The following is a 20,896-nucleotide window of genomic DNA, read 5'->3' on the forward strand; positions in this document are numbered from 1 at the left end:
TTCTTGGATTAGATGCACCAGACAGGTTTGCCCTGGCAGGAGTGGACAGGGCTCACATGGTACCATGCTGGTGCACCAGTTTTGTGAGCACAGATTCTGTGTGGAGTCCTTACGGGGGACAAAGCACGCAGGCACAGCTGCCCAGCGGCTGACGTGTTCACCTCTGCGGGAGCATCAGTGCCCCTGCCTACCTGGCTTCCGTCCAAGTCCACATGCTATCATGTTCCTGTCAGTGTGCCTTTTGCCTCACTGAATGTGTTAATCCTTAAATTCCTGGAGCCCAAGCTGCAGGAGGCAGCTGCTGGGGTCTGTGGCCAGCCCTGCATTACCCACTTACCTGAAGGCCTTTGTGGGAGAGGATGGCTTGTGCACCTTGTGTGTTCCCGTGGAAGGCGGCTGCAAGGCTAGCATCAGCCTGCTGTGCCACAGCTGGTCAAGCGATCAGGTGATGCCTGAAGACATGGCTCCTGGGCCCCGCCTGCCTCCTGCAGCCCAGCCTGGAATTGTCCCAGCTTGGATGGGATCGTCAGAATTGCTGATTGGTGTCTCACCAGGCTCAATTCCTGGGAAATGCTACTTCCGCTTCATCTTCAGTTTAACCCTGTGAGCAGGGGCTTTCAGCTACAGAATGAAAGGAAGACCCAAACCAGAGAAAGAGGTGGCATGTGCAGGGATATCACACCGAGGAACCAGCCCCGAGTGGCCCCAAGCGGCCCAAGACCAGCGTGAAGCTGTGAGCACGTCAGGGACAGAGGACACGATGGCCCATGGCCCCAGATGTGGTCAGCACCTGGGTGCTGCATTCGCTGTCTCGTGCTCGCCTGCCTCAGGTCAGGCCTTAGCGAGCTCTGGAAATAGCTCACACCTCACGAACCATGCAGGCAAGACTAGGAGACTGCCAAACACCTGCAGTGAGAGCTTCCTCTCGGCCCCCTGCTGTCCTGCTAGCCTCTGGCAGCCTGTGCCTTCCCTCCCTACCTGCTGCTTCACCCCTCCCAGCCCTTGGGGCCACACCTCCCAGCCTCAGCCGCTGAGTGGGCCTGGTGCAGCGTAGTCTCACCAGCAGATGCACTGTGGCGTCCGAGGCAGGAGTGGGATGGGCTGTGGACTTGGCTGGCTCCTGGGGCATGGGTGTGCTGACAGCCAGATTGGAGGAGCCCGACCCCTAGGTGTGACAGCCTCAGGCAGGCTGCTGGTTCAAAGCCAAGTCCTTAGAGCATACCCAGAGCCATGGCTCCTACAAAACCAGGAAAGAGGGAGGGCCAAGTGTCCCCTTCATTCAGTCTGTTGGGGACACAGTGGCTGTTCTGTAGGATTTTACTTGGAGACAACAATTCTATCAGAAAGAAGTCTGGGAACTGTCCCCCTAAAATGAGCAGCACCCAGCTGCCAGAGGCCAGCTCCAGCCGAGCTCGAGAAGGATGTGTGGAGTCATTGTAAAGAGAAAAGATGGACCACTACAATTTCAGAATCATAATGGACCACGCAGGAAAGCTGTCCCCTTTATTTATACAGAAACCCTCAGAAACTCTCCCAACAGACTTTTTACATCACAGTCAAGTGGGTGTTTCCGAGGATAATTCTGCCACTTGTTTCACCTTAAAGCAGGATGTTACGCATTCTGACCCTGCGGTCAAGAAGTTCTCCATAGACAATATCAATCAGTAATACACTCCTACTACCTTCCTCATTTTACAACTTTAGCTTAACAGCTAAAGGAGAAAATGCATCACAGAAGGAAAACCTAAAAGATCATAGACAAAAATCTTTGAACAGCTTTCCACCACAACCATGGGCCTAACAACTCTAGATTAGTCTAAAGGCATATCTTGTAATGTTCGTGCAAACATTCTTGGGCTCTTCCAGTCAGTGGGAGCGGCTGAGACAGGATGAACTGTTAAAGGCCCGTTTACCAAGATGTTATCAACAGCATCAACTCCCAAGCTCACACTGGTTGTAAAAACCAACTCACAGGGGCAAACAATAATGCTTCAATAGATTACAAAATTCTCAGCGGGGCGGTCAGGTGTCCATGCAGAGGGGGGTGAAACTGCCTTGAGGTAGCTGGAGAGACATCCACCAGGCCTGGCCTTGCAGCAGGAAGCTCCTCCCGGCCTTGCCAGCAGGGGAGCGAGTCTTTTCACTTTTCTGTCATCCACACCCACTGCACGGACCCCAGCATCCGGCCTGTCCCCAAGCTCCTCTGCCTCTAAGTGCACCTGCCACATGCTTGTCTGCCACAGATAATTGCGTGAGACCCAACACTACCTGGCACACGGGAGTGCTGCGTGTTTCTGAGCACCCGTGGGTACTCTTGCAGTGTCTGGTGACATTCTCCCAGTGTCCAGTGTGTCTCGGGATCACCTGGCCTCTGTCCTGTCTCCATGCCCGTGGTCTTCGTGTCCTTTCTACCTTGCCTTACAGAAGCTGTACCGGAAGGAGATCAAACCGCCATTCAAACCTGCAGTGGGCAGGCCTGAAGACACCTTCCACTTTGACCCCGAGTTCACGGCGCGGACGCCCACAGGTGTGTACTGACCGCTCAGGGCCCGGTGACCAGGAGGCAGGTGCTGTGGATACCCAGCACTGTCATCTGCCCAGTGTTCAGCACCTCTGCTCGGGCAGCTCTGAGTGACAGGCGTCACTCCACAAGACCCTCCCCCCTGCAGAGCCCCATCCCTCTGCATCTGAGGCAGTTGGAACATGCTCTGTTTATGTGCAGCTGAGGCCTGAAGCTGCCCTGTAGGATCAGTCTGCAGCTATAGGGCTCCTCGCCGGCATGAGTGGGGAATGGCAGGCACTGGGCCAGAACATCCTAGCAGATGGGCACGGTGCCAGTGTGCCCATCTCCTGGTCAGCCTTGCCAGTGGGCATGGTGGCAATGTGCCCATCTGCTGGTCAGCCTTGCCAGTGGGCATGGTGCCAGTGTGCCCATCTCCTGGTCAGCCTTGCCAGTGGGCATGGTGGCAGTGTGCCCATCTCCTGGTCAGCCTTGCCAATGGGCATGGTGGCAATGTGCCCATCTGCTGGTCAGCCTTGCCAGTGGGCATGGTGCCAGTGTGCCCATCTCCTTGTCAGCCTTGCCAGTGGGCATGGTGGCAGTGTGCCCATCTCCTGGTCAGCTTTGCCAATGGGCGTGGTGACAGTGTGCCCATCTCCTGGTCAGCTTTGCCAATGGGGGTGGTGACAGTGTGCCCATTTCCTGCAGCAATCCATTGTCCTCCCCTTCCTCATTGACCTGGGTGTGCCTGGTAACCTTTGTTCTGATTTCTTCAACGAAGTGTGCGCTTAGCCACTCCTTCCGGGAGCCAGCTCCTGCTGCCAGCCAAGGCTGCCTCCCCATTGAGCCTTGGGAGCTTCACCTCGCGTCTCATGTTTCCCGCTTGTCCATCACCTGTCGTGCCCACGTCCCTCCCTATCCACTAGGCGATGTTTCCCTTGGCTGTGCGTAGTGAGCCACTTGTGGGGCTCGCCCTCCCAGCCCTCCACTGTCAGGCTTTTAACTGCTTGGAAAGTGCTTGGAAAGAGCCTCCTACCACCATTCATGCTGCTCTCAGGAGCCACAGCACCCAAGTGAGCTTGGGAAGGGGCCCTGCCTACCACACAGGAGCAGCCAGGAATACCCCCATGCACCCTGGGCTCGGTGCTAAGGGTGTGGTGTCCCATCTGTGGCCATCCGCCTGTGGTACTGAAAGAGTGAACAGAGGGAGCAAGCCGTGGCCAAGGATGGCTAGCAAATATGGACGGCAGCATCCATCCTTGCCGTGATTGTCCTGCAGTCTTTGTCGTGGGGGATCTTGCCATTTAAAAGCAGGTCATGGGATTGCTCCAAGCTCTGCTTGGGTCAGCGTTCCCAGTGTCCACCTAGTCTTCTGCAGCTCTCAGTGTCCACCTAGTCTTCTCCAGCTCTCACAACACAAATAGCCAGACTTGCGCAGCCACACACACAGCAGGTGTGGTGCCTACACACTATACCCAAAGCCTTCTCCCACTCCATTGCCCACTCATGCTCACCTGGCACCTGCAAGGTCTCAACTCTGCCAATGTCACCTCAGACTCTCCCGGTGTGCCCCCGAGTGCCAATGCTCACCACCTATTCAGAGGATTCAGCTTTGTGGCCTCAAGCCTGGCCCAGGAGCCCTCGCAACAGGAGTTGCTCAAGGTCCCCGTGCACCCGATCGTGCAGGTAATGTCAGTCACCCCAGGCGTCAGTGTCCTCATGCCCCGAGCCCCACCCCCAGGCCATGTGTGCATGGCCCGGTGGGCTCAGTACACTCCTTGACGCACTTTCTCTCGCCTCTTTTGTCTGCAGCAGTTGCACGGGAATAACGTCCACTTCACCGATGGCTACGAGGTCAAGGAGGACATCGGGGTGGGGTCCTACTCGGTGTGCAAGCGCTGTGTACACAAGGCCACAGACGCCGAGTACGCGGTGAAGGTAAGGAGTGTGCGGTGCACTGGAGAGCCCTGTGTGTGTCCATGGCCAGAGGGAGAGCCCTGTGTGTGTACACGGCCAGAGGAAGAGCCCTGTGTGTACACGGCCAGAGGGAGAGCACTGTGTGTACACGGCAGAGGAAGAGCCCTGTGTGTACACGGCCAGAGGGAGAGCCCTGGGTGTGTACACGGCAGAGGGAGAGCCCTGTGTGTGTACACGGCAGAGGGAGAGCCCTGTGTGTGTACATGGCAGAGGGAGAGTCCTGTGTGTACACGGCAGAGGGAGAGTCCTGTGTGTACACGGCAGAGGAAGAGCCATGTGTGTGTACATGGCAGAGGGAGAGCCCTGTATGTGTACACACGCAGAGGGAGAGCCCTCTGTGTGTGTACACGGCAGAGGGAGAGCCCTGTGTGTGTACACGGCAGAGGGAGAGCCCTCTGTGTGTGTACACGGCAGAGGGAGAGCCCTGTGTGTGTACACGGCAGAGGGAGAGCCCTGTGTGTGTGTACATGGCAGAGGGAGAGCCCTGTATGTGTACACGGCAGAGGGAGAGCCCTCTGTGTGTGTACACGGCAGAGGGAGAGCCCTGTGTGTGTACACAGCAGAGGGAGAGCCCTGGGTGTGTACACGGCAGAGGGAGAGCCCTGGGTGTACACGGCAGAGGGAGAGCCCTCTGTGTGTGTACACGGCCAGAGGGAGAGCCCTGTGTGTGTACACGGCAGAGGGAGAGCCCTGTGTGTACACGGCAGAGGGAGAGCCCTGTGTGTGTACACGGCAGAGGGAGAGCCCTCTGTGTGTGTACACGGCCAGAGGGAGAGCCCTCTGTGTGTGTACACGGCAGAGGGAGAGCCCTGTGTGTGTACACGGCAGAGGGAGAGCCCTGTGTGTACACGGCAGAGGGAGAGCCCTGGGTGTACACGGCAGAGGGAGAGCCCTGTGTGTACACGGCAGAGGGAGAGCCCTGGGTGCCCTGGTGCTTTTAGAAAGCAGAGAGCAGGAACAGACACAAGGAACAGGGGACGATTCAGCCAACAAAAGCAGAAATAAGCAAAAGTATAAAATTGGTATTGTTCGCAAAAACCCGGGCAGAGACCTGATGGTTTTCTCGCATCTATCAAGAGCAGTGTTTGGTTACGACAGTCTGTAAATCCAGTTAACAATCTGTACATAGGAACTCAGCTTTTGTTTTTTAAAAAGATTTTTATTTAATTTATTTGAAAATCAAAGTTAGAGAAATTGGGAAAGACAGAGAAAGAGATCTTTTCATATGCTGGTTCCCTCCCCTCATGGCTGCAATGGTCAAAGCTAACCCTGGGGGAAGCCAGGAGCCTGGAGCTCCATGCGTGTCCTCCAGGCACCTGGGCCATCTTCTGCTGCTTTCCCGGGGGCGGGAACAGAGCGAGGACATGACTGTTGTCCTAGTGGAATGCCAGCACCTGAGGCGGCATTTGCACCTGCTGTCCCACAGCGACGGCCCTCAGCTTCTGTGGGTGCTGGATCAGTAGTTGATCTGGAAACCCAAAATGGCCATCTTTAGAGTATTCCGGCTGGTGAGATGTAGATTAAACTCAAAACTTCCTGCTGAAGTCAGAGCTAGTTTACGGAGGAGTTGTGAGTGGCAACTTCTGGCTGCCACCCTCCTATGGAGCCTGCAGTGGCCGGTCACTTGTTCCCAGCTCAGCTGCCGCACGTGGCCGTGCCCCTGCTCCTGGCAGTGCCCAGGAGCCTTAGAACCTGCACTGGGAGAACCGAAGCAGCCAGCGACCATTCACACCGATGACTGCCATGAGGTGGCTCCGACCCCCCTCGCTTGCCTGGGGCTCCACTGCACTCTGGGAATACACAGCTTGTCCAGAGCACGCATGCTCCCTGGAATACCATGGGATCCTGTGTCCGTCCCTCCGAGGGAATACCGGGCTCAGTGTCACAGACACCAAGCAGCTGAGAGCTTGATGGCTGTGCCAGTGACAGACTCCTGGTAGGAATCTGAAGGCTGGGGGAGGGGGCGCTGTCTATGGTGCCAGCAGGCAGTGATCCTGTCCAGCCTGCACAGCGCAGAGACAATGAGAGGCTGGTGAAGGAACCACACAGTGCCTGACCTGGGAGAGGGAGGAGCTGGGGAGCTGTGTGTCCCAGGTGGGTGACCAGGGCAGCTCAGAGGACGGTCACTCCAGCACAGAGCTCAGGGCCTAGACGATGCTGGGGTTGGGCTGTTGGAGAGCTGGCCTTCCGCTGTGCAGGTGCAAGGGGGATGGGTCTCGCCGTGGCGTACATTCTTTGTGCTGCATGCGCGGACACAGGGGCCTCAGAGTTGTGTGCGCGTGGGTCATGTCTCAGAAATTCTTCAGCTGCTCTGCCAGAGGCCAGCACCAGCCCAGAAACAACTGCTCTTGTCAGCGTGTGCACAAGAACCATGCCCCCTGTTGGCCTACGCAGCCGCCCAGGGCCCTTCCAGACTCTGCTGCTGTGGGCTGACCAGCCACCCTTGCGCCCCTGCATACAAGTGGCCCATTGAGGCAGCTGGCACAGGCTGGCCCCGGTGTACCCAGACTGGCTCACACTGAAAGGCACCATCTGTGTCCACCCTACTACGTGGCCTGTGACCGGGGCCTCAGGCATCCCCCTGTGCCTAGGTCCTACAACCTGGCCACGGCCTTCCCAGTGGCGCTTGGCCAGCATCCACACCCGGCTTTCCAGGCAGGCTCTGAGGCATCCTCCTATCCAGAAGTGACAAGTGTGGGAAATGCCTCCTCCCAGACTGAGCAAGTACTGCAGACGTGGCCCATGGCCGCCGGTGGCATCTGGGGTGACAGCCCTGCTGGCCACTCACAAGGTGCCCACTGCTGCCATCATACCAGTCACTCCAGAAGTCCTTTACAATGGACTGCAGAGTTGGCTGGAGCCCACGAGTCTTGCAGCCTGGGCCCTGTCACCTCACTGCCCTGCCCACTCTGCTACTGGATGAAGGGCAGCTCCACCTGGGCACTCCTCGTGGGCTGACGCCCGCTGAACCTGCACACCAGGGCTCTCCTCACCCGTGGGGTCTCCCCATCCATCTCTAGTCACATGTTGCTGTCGCCCCAGCTCGTTTCCAGGTCTGGTCAGTGCCTGTGTCCATCACAACCCCCACCCAGACATCAGCCCCAGGGGCAAGAGTGGCCTCACTGTGGTTCTTCGCCCTGGCCCTTCAGAGAGCCCCACACATGGCTAGCAGCAGCTGGCTGCCATCGAGGATGAGGCAGCTGCTGGCCTGCACTCCTCGTGGCGCTTAGTAGCATCAGGGACAAGGGTTGACACGGGAAAGGCCAGCCAGGAGCTCTGCTCCAGTTTTGAAGGTTTTTTATTAAAGTCTTACTTATTTGAAAATTGGAGTTTCAGAGTTCAGGATGGATGAAGAGAGAGATCTTCCATCTGCCAGTGTACTATCCAGATGGCTGCAGAAGCCACAGCTGGGCCAGGCCGAAGCCAGGATCCTTCCTCCACGTCTCCATAGGGTGCCAGGGGCCTGAGCACTTGGGCCGGCCTCTGCTGCTTTTCCTAGACTATAGCGGGGAGCTGGATGGGAAGTGGACCAGCTGGGACTTGAACTGGTGCCCACAGTGCCTACCCCCAAATATGAATTTCCTTAGTGGGGTTTTAGTTGCTGAGTGCACCTTGCCTCTACTCACATTGCAGTCTTCCTCAACTCCTTATCCCAGAAAACACGTTTTTCTTCACTTCAGTGACACAGTGTTTTATTGGCTACCTCCACGGCAGACACAGGCCTAGGTGTGAGGCAAGAATGTAGCCCGAGTGGGGAAGCTCACAGCCCACTGACCACAGAGACTGTGGCAGGATGCGGGATGCCGGAAGGAATCCATGCCTTGGCTGCAGCCTTCCTGCTGGCCTGTGTGATGCCAGACACACACATGGCACAGCACCCCACCCAGCTCTCCCAGCCTCACAGGAGAGTCTGCCCAAAGCTGGAAGAACCTCCCTGAGTTAGTCCCACTTGCTGGAGGGAGGCCCGTGTTCAAAGGCAGAGGAGTGTGGTCTTGTTATGCAATTAAATCAGATAAAAATAAAGTGAGGCTGCGACATTTGGGCAGCAGAGTGGCGGTGGGATGGGGCCGTTGCCCAGGAGGAGCCCGGTGCCCTTGCACATGGCCGCGTGGAGCAGCACACACTGCAGCTGTGTTCTCGTGTGTGGCTGCCGGCCATGCGGTTTGTCAACCGAAACAGAAAGGCAGATGCTTGGCCTGAAAGAAAAAATGGAATAGGAATTTTGATTGCTTCCCTCGGAAAGAACTCTGCATTCTGTCTCTGTGCCGCTTGTCAGGATGAGTTTTCCTAGAGTAGGTGTCTGAAGTGTGACAAGTGATCACACACTCCACCTTCCGGTGCCAAATACAGAAGGCGGAGCCCAGGCCCTGCAGCCCACGGACCCACACTCCCACCCCTCTCCCCAGTCACTCGGGACCTCAGAACAGGACATGTTCCGTGGTGGAGAAAGACAAGCAAACGAGAACTAGGAAGATGAGAGTGAGGAGAGCGTGCCGTGGAGGGGAAGCCATGATGGCCACCAGTGGGAGGCGCACAAGCAGCCTGCCACACTGCGCCTGCTCAGCACGGCCCTGTGCCGTCCATTGTGGAGGCCTCGGCTGCCCACGACACGCCAGGCCAGTGTCCCCACGGGACGAGGACGTCTACCGGGCACACTGAAATGTTTCTTAAAAGAAAATGTAAGCTCTTCAGGGGCTTTAGGAGGTTCTTTATTCCAACAGGGTAGGAACGGGAGCGGGGGCGTGGGGACAGAAAAGGACATCTCCTGCCATGGTAGCAGGCTAGGGACTGCCGGGCAGGGGGCACACCAGGACGCTCATTTCTGCAACCCAGGTGAGCCTGCAAGGTGTGGGGAGCTTGGGGAGTTGGTAGGGAGGAGGGGCTGTGGGCGGGCCCCAGGGACTGGTGACAGATGATCTAAGCCACAGGTGGATGGGTGCGAGAGATGGGGGGGTCCTCAGGTGAGAGGTGTGAGTTACGTATCCTTAAAGATAAACAGAATGCCATGAAGTTCACTTCACGAGCCGTGGGAAAGAGGAGGCAGGAAGTCGTGCCCGTCCGAGATGGAATGTTCGACTCACTCCGTATTTTCTCTAATTTGCATTTCATCAAAGTCAGTGAAGTAACCATCTGGTCAAACTCTAACCATTGGGAACAATCAGTGTTTGGTGACTGACTACAGTGTCTGGGGGACGCCAGTGAGGGGGAGGGTGATCCTGTCCCAGGGCTGTGGGACTACAGCGTCTGGGGGACGCCAGTGAGGGGGAGGGTGATCCTGTCCCAGGGCTGTGGGACTACAGTGTCTGAGGGACGCCAGTGAGGGGGAGGGTGATCCTGTCCCAGGGCTGTGGGACTACAGCGTCTGGGGGAAGCCAGTGGTTTCCCAGTGGCAGCCTGGTTTGCCCTCTTAGCTTTCAACCTACCCCGTACCTCAGACACGACAGTTGGGCGAAGCCACTCTTGGAGCCTGACAGAAGATGCTAAAGACCCCTTCTCTAGGTGCCCAGTTGGGGGGCGCTCCTGAGCTACTCATCATTTGCCTGAATTTCACAAGATTTTTGTTCCCAAATGAACTGATGCTTTCATTGTATCTCCACGCCCTGCCACAGCCATACACGATAGAGCTGAGTTCACAGAAAGTACTGCTGGTGTCTCTAGGTACTGGCCTTCTCTGCGGGCGTCCTTGTGCCCAGAGGGAGAGCCGACCTGCTGTGCCCTGCTCTCCACGAGGCTCGTCGGTGTTAGCGTCCACCTGTGAGGAAGTCTCAGATCAGGAGCTGCATGCACCAGGGCTCTTCCCAGTTAAAAGCAAGTGCCCCGTGTAGGGAGAGACCTGGCTGAGCACACAATGGCTCTTTTTTCAAGTGTGTTTGTTTAGAAAGACAGTCTTCCATCTACTGGTTCCCTATCCAGGCAGCTCCAACAGCCGGGCCTGAGCCCGCAGTCAGGAGCTTCCCCCAGGCGGCCCAGTTAGGCTACCTTCTGCTGCTGCGCTCAGGAGCTTTAGCGGGGAGCTGGACTGGAAGTGGAGACAAGCTGGCAAGAGGTCCCGTGTAGGCATCCCTCCGCAGGCGGAGTCAGCGTCAGCTTGTGTCGGTCACTGGTCCTGAGGCCACAGCCGAATCCCTGCCGAGGGGAGTCTGGGTCCAGGAGGGGGTCCAGCTTGCTGCACGCTTGGTGTTACTTGGCTCCCGGCTGCACGTGGTGGGCCTAGGTGTGATGTGAGCAGGCAGCGCTGGGGGCAGCTGTGGCAGCAGAAAGTCACGCTGCCATGCATGTGGCCCACTCTGACCCTGCTCAGAGTGATGGCATGCAGCTGAAGAGAACTCGCCCTCATACTTGATCGTAAACCAACGTGAGTCTTCCAAGAGAATTTCAGGTTTGGTGGACCTCGTTGCAAGAGCAGCATGGTTGTATGAAGAAGATGTTCCCCGTGACTTCTCTTCTGAGTAGGGCTGGCCCCCTGCTACTGGGGCCTTCACGTCCCCTGCCAAGTTCCAGCCGCACGGATGTGGGAAGCAGGGCAGCAGTTCACGGGCGCTGTCCCCTGTCCTAGCACACCATCTGTTTCCTGGGGTGAAGCAGTTGAATCTGCTTAAGACATCGCTGATAGGTGTCGGGGAACGGCCTGGAAGTGAGATCCAACTCCCCGGCCCCCGGTGAGAACCACAGGCGGTGCCTGGCTTTACCTCAGCTCCCCAAACAAGGCAACAGGTGCATCATCGGCAGAGGCTGCCTTTGGGTGAAGCAGGGCCACCTCAGGACCCACGCAAGTGCTGAGGCCACTTCAAGCACGGTGGCCAGGCTTGTTGCAATACCTTAAAATAGCACCCAAAGCCTGTACCCCTCCTTTCATTTAGTCTTCTAAAAATTTATTTTTATTTGGAAGAAAGAGAGATCTTCCACCTGCTAGTTCACTCCCTAGATGGTCACAGTGGCCAGAGCTGAACCAATCCAAAGCCAAGGCCAGGAGCGTCTTCCGACTTCGCACACAGATGCCTGGACCCAAGGACTTGAACCAGTGCCCAAATGGGATGCCAACACCATAGGCATAAGCTCAGCCTACTATGCCACGGTGCCGGCCCTACACTCCGTCATTTCAGAATGTGTCTGCTACTAGCTAGGGCTGCGAGGACTGGCCCCAAACTCCCAGCACGTGGAGGTGATGGTGGCTGTGTAGAGCCCACAGTTACACCCTCTGCCACGCTGTTTCTGTTCCAGATCATTGACAAGAGCAAAAGGGACCCGTCGGAGGAGATAGAGATCCTGCTGAGGTACGGCCAGCACCCCAACATCATCACCCTGAAGGACGTAAGTGACTGCTCCGCTCACCCTGCCTGTGTGTCGTCTCTGCCCCGTGTGCCCGCCTTTGCCAGCTCACTCTCATGCCATGATGGTGTGTCCCCCGAGGCTCACGTGCAGGTGCGCAGGAGGAACAGGCCGCAGGCCAAGCCCTCAGCCGTGAGCATCCTTGCTTCCTTCCCTGTCAGGAGTCACAAACATCAGTGAATCTGGACCCCTAAGCGTCCACGACTCCTGTGTTCGGGTTGAGATAAGTGTTCTGAAGTCCGCGAAGCCTCGATGCTCAAACAATGGCCAAAATTAGCCGCATCTTTGCGGTTCAGGGTTAGTAATGTTAGTAATTTGCTCTCAAAGCCCGCAGATGGAGAGGTGGGTCATGAGAGTCCTACTTGAGCCCTGTACTCACTTTCACATCAGGTTTTTCCCAGCACGTGGACAGCCTGCAGGCTGCAGTGTGGACAGTGACAGGGTGTGCATAGCTTGGCGTGAAAACAGTCATGGGACAAGCCAGTGTGGACTAAGGCTGTGTCTCAACACCTCCCTGTGCTGCTCCAGAGCTCAGCAATGCTCTCGGTACTGGCTGCCGGCCAGAGACCGGCAGCACCGTGTGCCTGGAACCACTAAGGATACAGAGCTAGCCCCAGCCCAGGTCTGTAGATTACATGGCAACTCGGGGCACATGACCAAGCACTAAGACTGTAGACATCACCGCAGGAGTGTGTGTGTGTCACCCCAGGACAACGCACATCACTCCAGGACCATGCGTCATCCGAGGAGTGTACGCATCCCCACTGTCAAGGTGCTGGCCCTGTACCTGCACCTGCTTGTTGTCACAGTCTCCGTGCTCCGTGGCTGCCATGCCAGGCTGGGAGTTCTGAGCTGTGCATGTTTCCCTAAATCCGCCACACCCCCGAGCCCTACAGCCTGGCATACTGGTGCCTGCTGGGCAGCAGAGTGTGAGTGGCTGGGGAACTGGTGCATGACTGGGACAGCCGGGCAGCGCATGTCCTCCTGCAGCATCTAAGGTGCACACCCCTCCGCCCCCAGGTCTACGACGACGGCAAGTTCGTATACCTGGTGACAGAGCTGATGCGCGGTGGGGAGCTGCTGGACCGCATCCTGAGGCAGCGCTGCTTCTCGGAGCGTGAGGCCAGCAGTGTGCTGTGCACCGTTACCAAGACCATGGACTACCTGCACTCCCAGGGGGTGAGGCCGTGCACCCGTGTCCCCCGCATCCCCTGAGGCTGCCCCCGTGAGGGTGGGGGCCACATCCATCCTGGGCCTGGAGCCCTGTGGACCAGACTCAGCACTGTCCAAGCCCTGTGGTGCCCAGGCCACAGGGAGACTCAAGCAGGGCCAGCAGACTTAGTTCCTCCTGGAGGGACACAGATGGCTAGAGGGTGACCATGGGACATGGACAGGGCTCTCTGGGTAGCAGGCTGGAGGAGCTCACATGGCAGCCCCCCACAAGCCCCCCAGCGGCATGTCCCAAGGATGCTGTTGTGGCTGAGTGGTGACCAGGGCCGGCCCCAGTGGTTAACTTCTGCAGAGAGGGAAGAAAATGCCAGGGCAGCCCCGGGAACAGGATAAGGAGGCTCTCCGAGCTGGCTGCAGCATGCTCTTTGAGCGCTGTCATCAGGGCCGGGGGCGGGTCATGGCGGCAGTCGGGGACTGCCTGCATTGCCGTGTTTTTGCATGGAGCTATTACATTCTGCAGAAGCCAGCCTTGACGATGAAGAGGAGAGTACCTGGGCCAGAGAAGGGAGCAGTTTGCTGCTTGCTACCTGTTCGAGGTCAAGGGACCCACCCCCCCAGGCAAAGCCCAGCAGCTAGTAGCCGGTGCCCAGAGGCTCCAGCAGGCTTTTCTTGGAGCTGCCATGGTTGGTCCTGGGGCAGCTGGCTCCATCAGCCCTGCCCCATGGCAGCTGTCTTCAGGGCAGCACCCCCACCCAGTCCTATGAGGACAAGGTTGCCACCTGGAGCTCAGTAGCAGGCGTAGGCCTCCTGTGTCCGGGAGGGGTGTCCTCGCCTGCAGCACCGTGCCTGCCCTGGAGGGAAACAGCTACGGTGCTGTGGGGGCCCTGCGTGACGCTCCCTCCCTGCAGGTGGTACACCGAGACCTGAAACCCAGCAACATCCTATACGTGGACGAGTCTGGGAACCCTGAGTCCATCCGCATCTGTGACTTTGGCTTCGCCAAGCAGCTGCGGGCCGAGAACGGGCTGCTCATGACGCCCTGCTACACCGCAAACTTTGTGGCCCCTGAGGTGAGGGCCACAGCAGGCGGGGCTGGCAGCAAGCAGAGCGGGAGCCCTCGGGACCAGCCGTGGGTCCTGCTCAGGGGCACTGTTTCCACTGGGACTGTGTGAGTGGCGCCACTACGAGTGGGAGCAAGAATGGGCCCGACCGCCTCTGCAGCTGGAGTGTGGAGCAGGGTTCCCTGGGATCACTCAGTCAGAGGGGAGGTTTGCTGTGCACCCCACATTGTTCTTCCTGAGCCCAGCAGAAGCAAGTTAGCAGCTGGGAAGGTTGAGAATGAGGGCTCCAGGGCCATTTGCAGCCGAGCATCCATGACCTGCAGGACCGACTGAGGGGTCAAGTCTGGGAGCCCCGACCTTCAACTTCCCTGAGACGATTTCCACTGGAGAGGAATGTGTGGAATGTGGCACCTTGCACTTTGGAAGAGCAGTTGGAGCACAGATGGCAAGTGGGAGAGCAGAGCAGCTGAGGCGAGCATCGTCGGGACAGGCAGGGCAGGCATGACCCGCGTGGGGCCTCAGGCAGTGGAAGCAGGGGACACGGACACGAGTCCCAAGGGCTGGGCAGCCTGCTCTGGCAGCTGCCGGGAGCTGCCAGGTCTGCAGCGGACAGGTCCCTGCGTCCTGGGCAGACGTGGTGGCCACCAGCTGGCACCGCGCCTGGGGCCCAGAAGTGGTTCAGGTGGCACTCAGCACTCCCAGTCTGTCCGGTAACACGAGAGGCTGATTTGAGAAGAACAAGCACACTGCTTGTGTGCCTTGCCACGCGCGCAGGCTGCCCTGGGCCAGGCAGTTCTTGTGGCTGTGGCTATGGGTCCTGGTGCACAGGGAACCCCTGGAGCAGCAGTGGGCATAGAAGATGACTGGGCACTCGGCAGGCAACGAGGTGTAGCTCCCCTGTGGGGCATCACGGGGTTCTGCAGCCATGTACAGCTGGCTTGCTCTCCCTGCACGCCCCGAGGGAGGCCGCAGGAGCCCCCTGCGCTCTGTAGAGCAGGGCCTGCCTCAGGGCAGACAGGAGGAGCAGAGGGCCCACCTCTGTCCTTCACCTGGGCTCCACTCTGCAGGCCTCATGCCACATGGACATATTTGGGGGCCGGGGGGTGCCCGCTCTCCACCACATCAGCCTCCTGGTGCTAGAAAGCTGGTCGGTGGGGCATATGCTGCTGGCCGCCTCTCGTGGTCCAGAAACCACAGTGCACTGGTGGGCAGCTTCTCGGGCCTGCCGGCCAGTGACTCACACAGGTGTCAGAGAGGCTGTGGGGAATGGAATTCACAGAACTTTGGCACCCTGGCATCTTGTGTTAGAGTGTGCCTTTCCCTTGAACTTCCTGGATCACCTGGGAGGGGAGGGAGGGAAGGCAAGGGGAGAGGAGGGTTGGAGGGGAAAGGGGAAGATAGCAGAGGAGGAAGGGAGGGTCAGCAGCCCCTGCACGGATGAGCCCAGGCACTGCTGCCAAGGGCAGAAAGCCACGGGCACAGGCGGTTCACCCGGGGGACGTCCCTGGTGGAGTCAAGTTTGCAGTGACCAAAAGCAGGACAGTATGGAAAAGGAACGAGGAATGTAAGGGTCCATCTCAGGCTGGGAGGACGGGGAGGGCCCAGCTCTAAGTCCCTGCCTGTGAGTTTGTCACCCCTGTACACAGCGAGCATGGGAGGAGCTGACGGCGGCCCACACCCTGGCTGCCCTTAGGAACCACCGGCCATGCTGTCCGTTGCTCCCCTCAACACCCCCCCACTTCTGGGCCCCTCAGAGAAACATGCTGTGACCTCGGCCTTGCTCGGTGGGTGCTGACCCGTCTCCCCTGGTCCCTGCAGGTCCTGAAGCGGCAAGGTTACGATGCTGCGTGTGACGTCTGGAGTCTGGGAATCCTGCTCTACACCATGCTGGCGGGGTGCGGCTGCCGGCGGAGGGGGCACGGGCGGGGGCGCGCAGCCCTGGGGGTGGGCCGTGGGCAGCAGGCGGGGTACACACAGCCCCAGGGGAGCCGCAGGGAGCAGGCTGCCTTGTGCCTGCCCGGGCCGTCACAGTCACTGTGCACTCTCACACCTCCTTAACCTCAGTCAGCAGACGGGCAGCTCAGACATGCGTTCCCCCACCCAGGGCTCTCAGGGACGCTCTGCGGCTCCGTGTCCCTCCTTAGACTGGAGTGCCACGGCCACCACCAAGGCCCTGAACTGCAGGCTCTGTGGACACTTTGGGAGCAGCTAGTATACTGCAACATGAGTGGCCCTGCTGGCCAGTCACACAAGCTGAGCAGTCAGGATGAGACATGTGCAGTGCCAGCCAGCAGCTGCTGTGCCAGGCAGGCCCCAGATGCCCGTCTGAGTTCCACCACCCAGACCCTGCCCTCGCCTTGGGGTGACAACAGGACACTCATGGCTCCTCCTAGCCAGGAAGGGCCAGTGTCCTCGGAGAGTCTCGGGTTCCTCATGTTGTGCAGTGGGTGGGAGAGAGGAGACAGGTGGCTGGCTCCAGGGCACACAGGGACACCAGGCTGCGAGGTGCCTCGTGCCCTGGTGTGAGCATGCACAGAGCAGGGCTGCCAGGGCAGGGCTTGGACAGCACCGACACTGCGCTGCCCCAGCACTCCCTGGGCGTGGCTGCAGGCCCCGGGGTGTGTTCAGGTGGACTGAGTGAACAAGGACCACACGCTTGGCAAACAGGAGCCCTGTTCCTCACCTTGAGTCTATCCACGCACAGAAACACCACAACTCATCGGGACAGTCTTCTACCCATTTTGCAACTGAGGCGCAAAAACTTCACTGTGAGAGAGCCCAGAGGTCACCAGAGGCCTGCTGTGGGCCCCTCAGACTTCCTCTGCACTGTGCCATCGCCCTGAGAACCCATCCCTGCTGCCACTGGCACACCCAGGAAGATGAGCCTGGTGTCCACGCAGCTCCCCCTCTGGCCGGGCAAGGGGTGCATGGCGCAGCCAGCAGAAGGAAGTCTCACTGTGTACATCCTGGAGCTAGGCAGGGGCGGGTGTGGCACTGTGCACTCCGTCCTGGGTCACAGGGGTACTCCTGGCCACAAACCCTTTCATCACACAGGTTCACCCCCTTTGCGAACGGCCCAGAGGACACCCCTGAAGAGATCCTGGCGCGCATCGGCAGTGGGCAGTATGCCCTGTCCGGGGGAAACTGGGACTCTGTGTCCGAGGCAGCCAAGGTGAGGGGCGTGTGCAGAGACAGAGATGGGAGGGGAAGCATCACCCATGAGCCGGCTGACTGCCTCACGTGGCTGGCTTCCCCGGGAGGTCTGAGCTGGAGACCTAGTTGAATCTGAGCGCTCAGCATTCCTGCGTTCAGGCGGTGCCTGCAGGCCCCCCTCATGGCCAGGCTCCGTCTCAGGAAGGCCAGGAGGCAAGGGGTGAGTTCTCTCTGCCTAACACCAGCACCCCCACACCCCCGTCCCAGGATGTCGTGTCCAAGATGCTGCACGTGGACCCGCAGCAGCGCCTGACGGCTGTGCAGGTACTCAAACACCCCTGGATTGTCAACAGGGAGTTCCTGTCCCAAAAGCAGCTCAGCAGACAAGACGTGCACCTCGTGAAGGTACCGGCCGTGTGGGTTTGCGGGGTGCAGGTATGGTGGGCGTCGCACACACACTCAGCCGCCACCCTCCCCACCTGTCCTGCAGGGTGCCATGGCCGCCACCTTCTCCGCTCTCCACAGAGCTCCACAGACCCCAAGGCTCGAGCCTGTGCTGTCGTCCAGCCTGGCCCAGCGCCGGGGCATGAAGAGACTCACGTCCACGCGGTTGTAGTGGCCACTCAGCACTCTATGCCGAACCTTGGGTCCTGCCCTTGGGCGCCTACAGTGACCGCAAGGCCAGCCTGGGGGTGGCGCCAGCCTCTTCTGCGGGACCCTGACCCGAGCCTCCACTGTGCCAACCACACCGCCCGCTCTCCTCCTGCAGCCCCGAGCAAAACCCAGCAAACACAGTCTCCACAGCCGGTAGCTTCTCTCAGAGCCTCCAGCCACTCCTGTGTCAGGGAGGAAGCCAGAACGCTCTGGGACCCACGAGGCGGGCCAGCGTGGAGAGAAGTGCGGTCGTCCAGGGGCTCGTGGCAGCAGATGCGAGCTGAGCAGGGGCGGCCTCCGGGAGGGAGCCAGGGAGTCCGTGGCCACCTAGTCCTGCCTGTTCCTGTGGAGGCCTGGAGTGCCCCGCCCCTGACACCCCTCAACCCGCTGCCTGCAGCACCTCAGGGACTGTGGCCTCCCGCAGCAGCCATGCACGCTGCCGAAGCTGAGCTCATGCACATGTGTGGGTGCCATGAGTGTGTTGTGTGCCGTGAGTGTGTTGTGGTACATGTTGGCTATGTATATGTTGTGTGTACGCATGTATGTGGTGTGTGCATGTGCACCTGTAGGCGGCGTGTGAGTGCGGACCCTGGCCGTGCAGCGAGCTCAAGTCCTGCCAGCTATGCCCTGCGGCCGTGGGGCAGCCCTGCCTCCTGAGAACACGTGTATTTATTTCCTTGGTTCTTTCCCTCACCTATGCTCACTCAAGTACCTCACGCAGAAAACAAGCACGGAACTCCTTGCCCGGCCTTCCTGCACACAGGCCTCGAAGCACAGGCCCGTCCTGCGCAGGGCTTGTCTCCCTGGAGCACCAGGACTCGTGGCCAAGGTTGGCACACGCTCCTCCCACGGCCAGTCCAGGTCTGTCAGAGGCGTGGGCCTGGACCTGGGTGTGTTCATGCATGTGTCTACTTGTATGTGTGTGAGTACATGCTTGTGTGCTGGCTTCCGGCCGGCACGTCCTGATGGAGAGAGACAAGCAAAGGGACACACAGCTGAGGAAGTGGCCACGTCCAGTCCCCTCCGCACCAGCCGCCACCCCAGCCACCCCTTCTGGGTCACAAACTGGCAGAGGGACCGAGTCACCATCCCCCACACCTCATCGCGTGTATTGCTGGGTCTGGCACAACCTACCAAACACCCCTCGCTTCCACCTCACCGAACACTGACGCCTGTGAGGCGTCCACGCAGCCCTGGCCTGAAGACGTGAGGGCGGGGTTTCCAACCCTGGCATTGTGCAGCACGTGCCCGCGCATGCTTGGTGAGCAGCGGTGTGTGAGTGACGCCCTGGGTGGTTCTCAGCTCACGTGCTGGCACACCTGTTCACGTGGCGTTCGCACGCATGGCCTCACGGATGTACACTGATCGTCTTGGCCTCTGGACCAGGGCTTGCCAGATCCCAGGCCTCCTGACCCAGCTTCCCTTCCCGGCTCTGGGGAAGGTCCCGTAGCTGGCTGCACCTGCAGGCTGCAGCCCTGCCCCTGTAGGAGAGGACTCCGTACCAGCTCGTGGTCTGTGACTGCGTGCGCTGGTGCTTTCCGCTGTCCGTGGAACTTCACGTCAGCCGGGAGCGTTCGTCCCAGAGCTGCCTGTGGGGCCTGCACCTCGCGCCAACCCGCAGGCCTCCAGCACATGCTGGCATGGGGCTCATGCGGTCCTGTTGCCTTCCCCAAGCCCAGCACCTCTGGCCGTGGCCTCGGAGCACACGGGCCGCCCACTCAGCCCCGCCATCACGCCGCCTGGTCACACTTCTTACTGCGCAGCCGCTGTACAGATATTTATTATCCTGTCCAGACTTTCTCAATAGCTTTTTTGGAATAAATATGAGTTTTATGAAATGTCACCTCTTTCAGCACAATGAACTGTGGATTTTCTGCGTTGTATTCTGTAACGGCCACGAGCAGGCTGATTGGGGCTGGGGCTGGGTCAGGAGCCAGAGGCCTCCTCCCTGACCAGCTGTCAGATGCAGAATCCTGGATTTTGCCCTGCCAGCGTAGCCGGTCTCTGCAATCTGCACTCCCACAAACTGCCAGCAGAGGATGACAAGTTGACATGTCCTGCAGTGGCACCGTTGAGGTCAGGCCTGCAGGTGTCCTGGGCCTTGCCTGCTGTGGCTCCAGAGGCGAGCGTGACCCCGCAGGAGCGAGCAGGAGCCTGCTTGACCTCTGCTTGGCTCTGAACCACCCCAGTGTATTACTGCTAATTCTGTCCCAGCAGGAGTGACATTTAGGCGTCGCCTCTGGGGAAGGCAGATGCGTTTGTGTATGTAGGAAGCCAAGAGGAAAGTCTCAATGTACACAGGACTCTTGGAGTGGGTGTTTGTGGTCCAGCTGTTGAGCTGCTGTTTAGGGCCTCCCATTCCATGCCGGAGAGCTTGAGTCAGGTTACTCTACTTCCTGCTAGGTTAGGGTGGGGGCTAAGGTCAGGGTTATGGAGTCAATGGAAGATGGTCCAAGCCCTTGAGTCCCTGCCTGCGGCCTGGCCCAGCCCTGGCTGCTCTGGCCATTTGCAGTCAATCAGCCAATGGGAGAGCTTTGTTTCTCTATCTCTCCTCTCTGTCACGGCCTTTCAAACAAATATATATTTTAAAAAATAAATAAGAAAACTAGAAGCTGTGGAAAGGGCTAGCCCCTGGTGACAGGAAGGAGTGGCCCCCAAGAACAGGCGCCTCCACTCACTGAGTCACTCATCCACTCAGATGCAAGTGGAGTGGCTGGGACTGGAGGCGGTGCTGGACCCGGAACGCTAGCATCGTGAGGAGCAGTTTGACCTGCCCAGCCCCTAGGCATTTCTCGGGCATCCCTGAGAAATGTGTGATGCTCTCATCATGCCAAGCCACGTGTAGCCAGAGTTCCCGATTAGACCGCCAAGAGACTGTCCAGGCCGAGGTTGCAACTGGCCAGCAGACAGAGTGGTTACGCCGACTCTCCCAACCCCTTACCTGGAGTCCTTACCCCGACCTCAGCCCCAAACATGCCTCTGTTTCTTAACTCTGCGATTCTGTCAAGGCCTCTGCATACACCTGCTGGCTGAGAGCACTCAGTCTCCCTGG

General features: G+C 59.0%; 1 protein-coding gene across 1 annotated transcript in view; it reads left to right on the forward strand.

Annotated features, from left to right (window-relative positions):
* RPS6KA2 (ribosomal protein S6 kinase A2) overlaps positions 1-19,076 on the forward strand; it is a 78,974-nt gene extending 59,898 nt beyond the window's left edge. The window contains exons 12-21 of the mRNA XM_058676213.1: positions 2,425-2,527; positions 4,056-4,186; positions 4,313-4,438; positions 11,699-11,788; positions 12,827-12,985; positions 13,885-14,046; positions 15,856-15,932; positions 17,092-17,209; positions 17,458-17,595; positions 17,681-19,076. Coding sequence (XP_058532196.1) covers positions 2,425-2,527; positions 4,056-4,186; positions 4,313-4,438; positions 11,699-11,788; positions 12,827-12,985; positions 13,885-14,046; positions 15,856-15,932; positions 17,092-17,209; positions 17,458-17,595; positions 17,681-17,806 — 1,230 coding nt within the window. The 3' untranslated portion in view covers positions 17,807-19,076. The remainder of the gene's footprint in view (positions 1-2,424; positions 2,528-4,055; positions 4,187-4,312; positions 4,439-11,698; positions 11,789-12,826; positions 12,986-13,884; positions 14,047-15,855; positions 15,933-17,091; positions 17,210-17,457; positions 17,596-17,680) is intronic.
* The last annotated feature ends 1,820 nt before the right edge of the window (positions 19,077-20,896 follow it).

The sequence above is a fragment of the Ochotona princeps genome, chromosome 1, assembly GCF_030435755.1.
Source record: "Ochotona princeps isolate mOchPri1 chromosome 1, mOchPri1.hap1, whole genome shotgun sequence".
NCBI lineage: Eukaryota > Metazoa > Chordata > Mammalia > Lagomorpha > Ochotonidae > Ochotona > Ochotona princeps.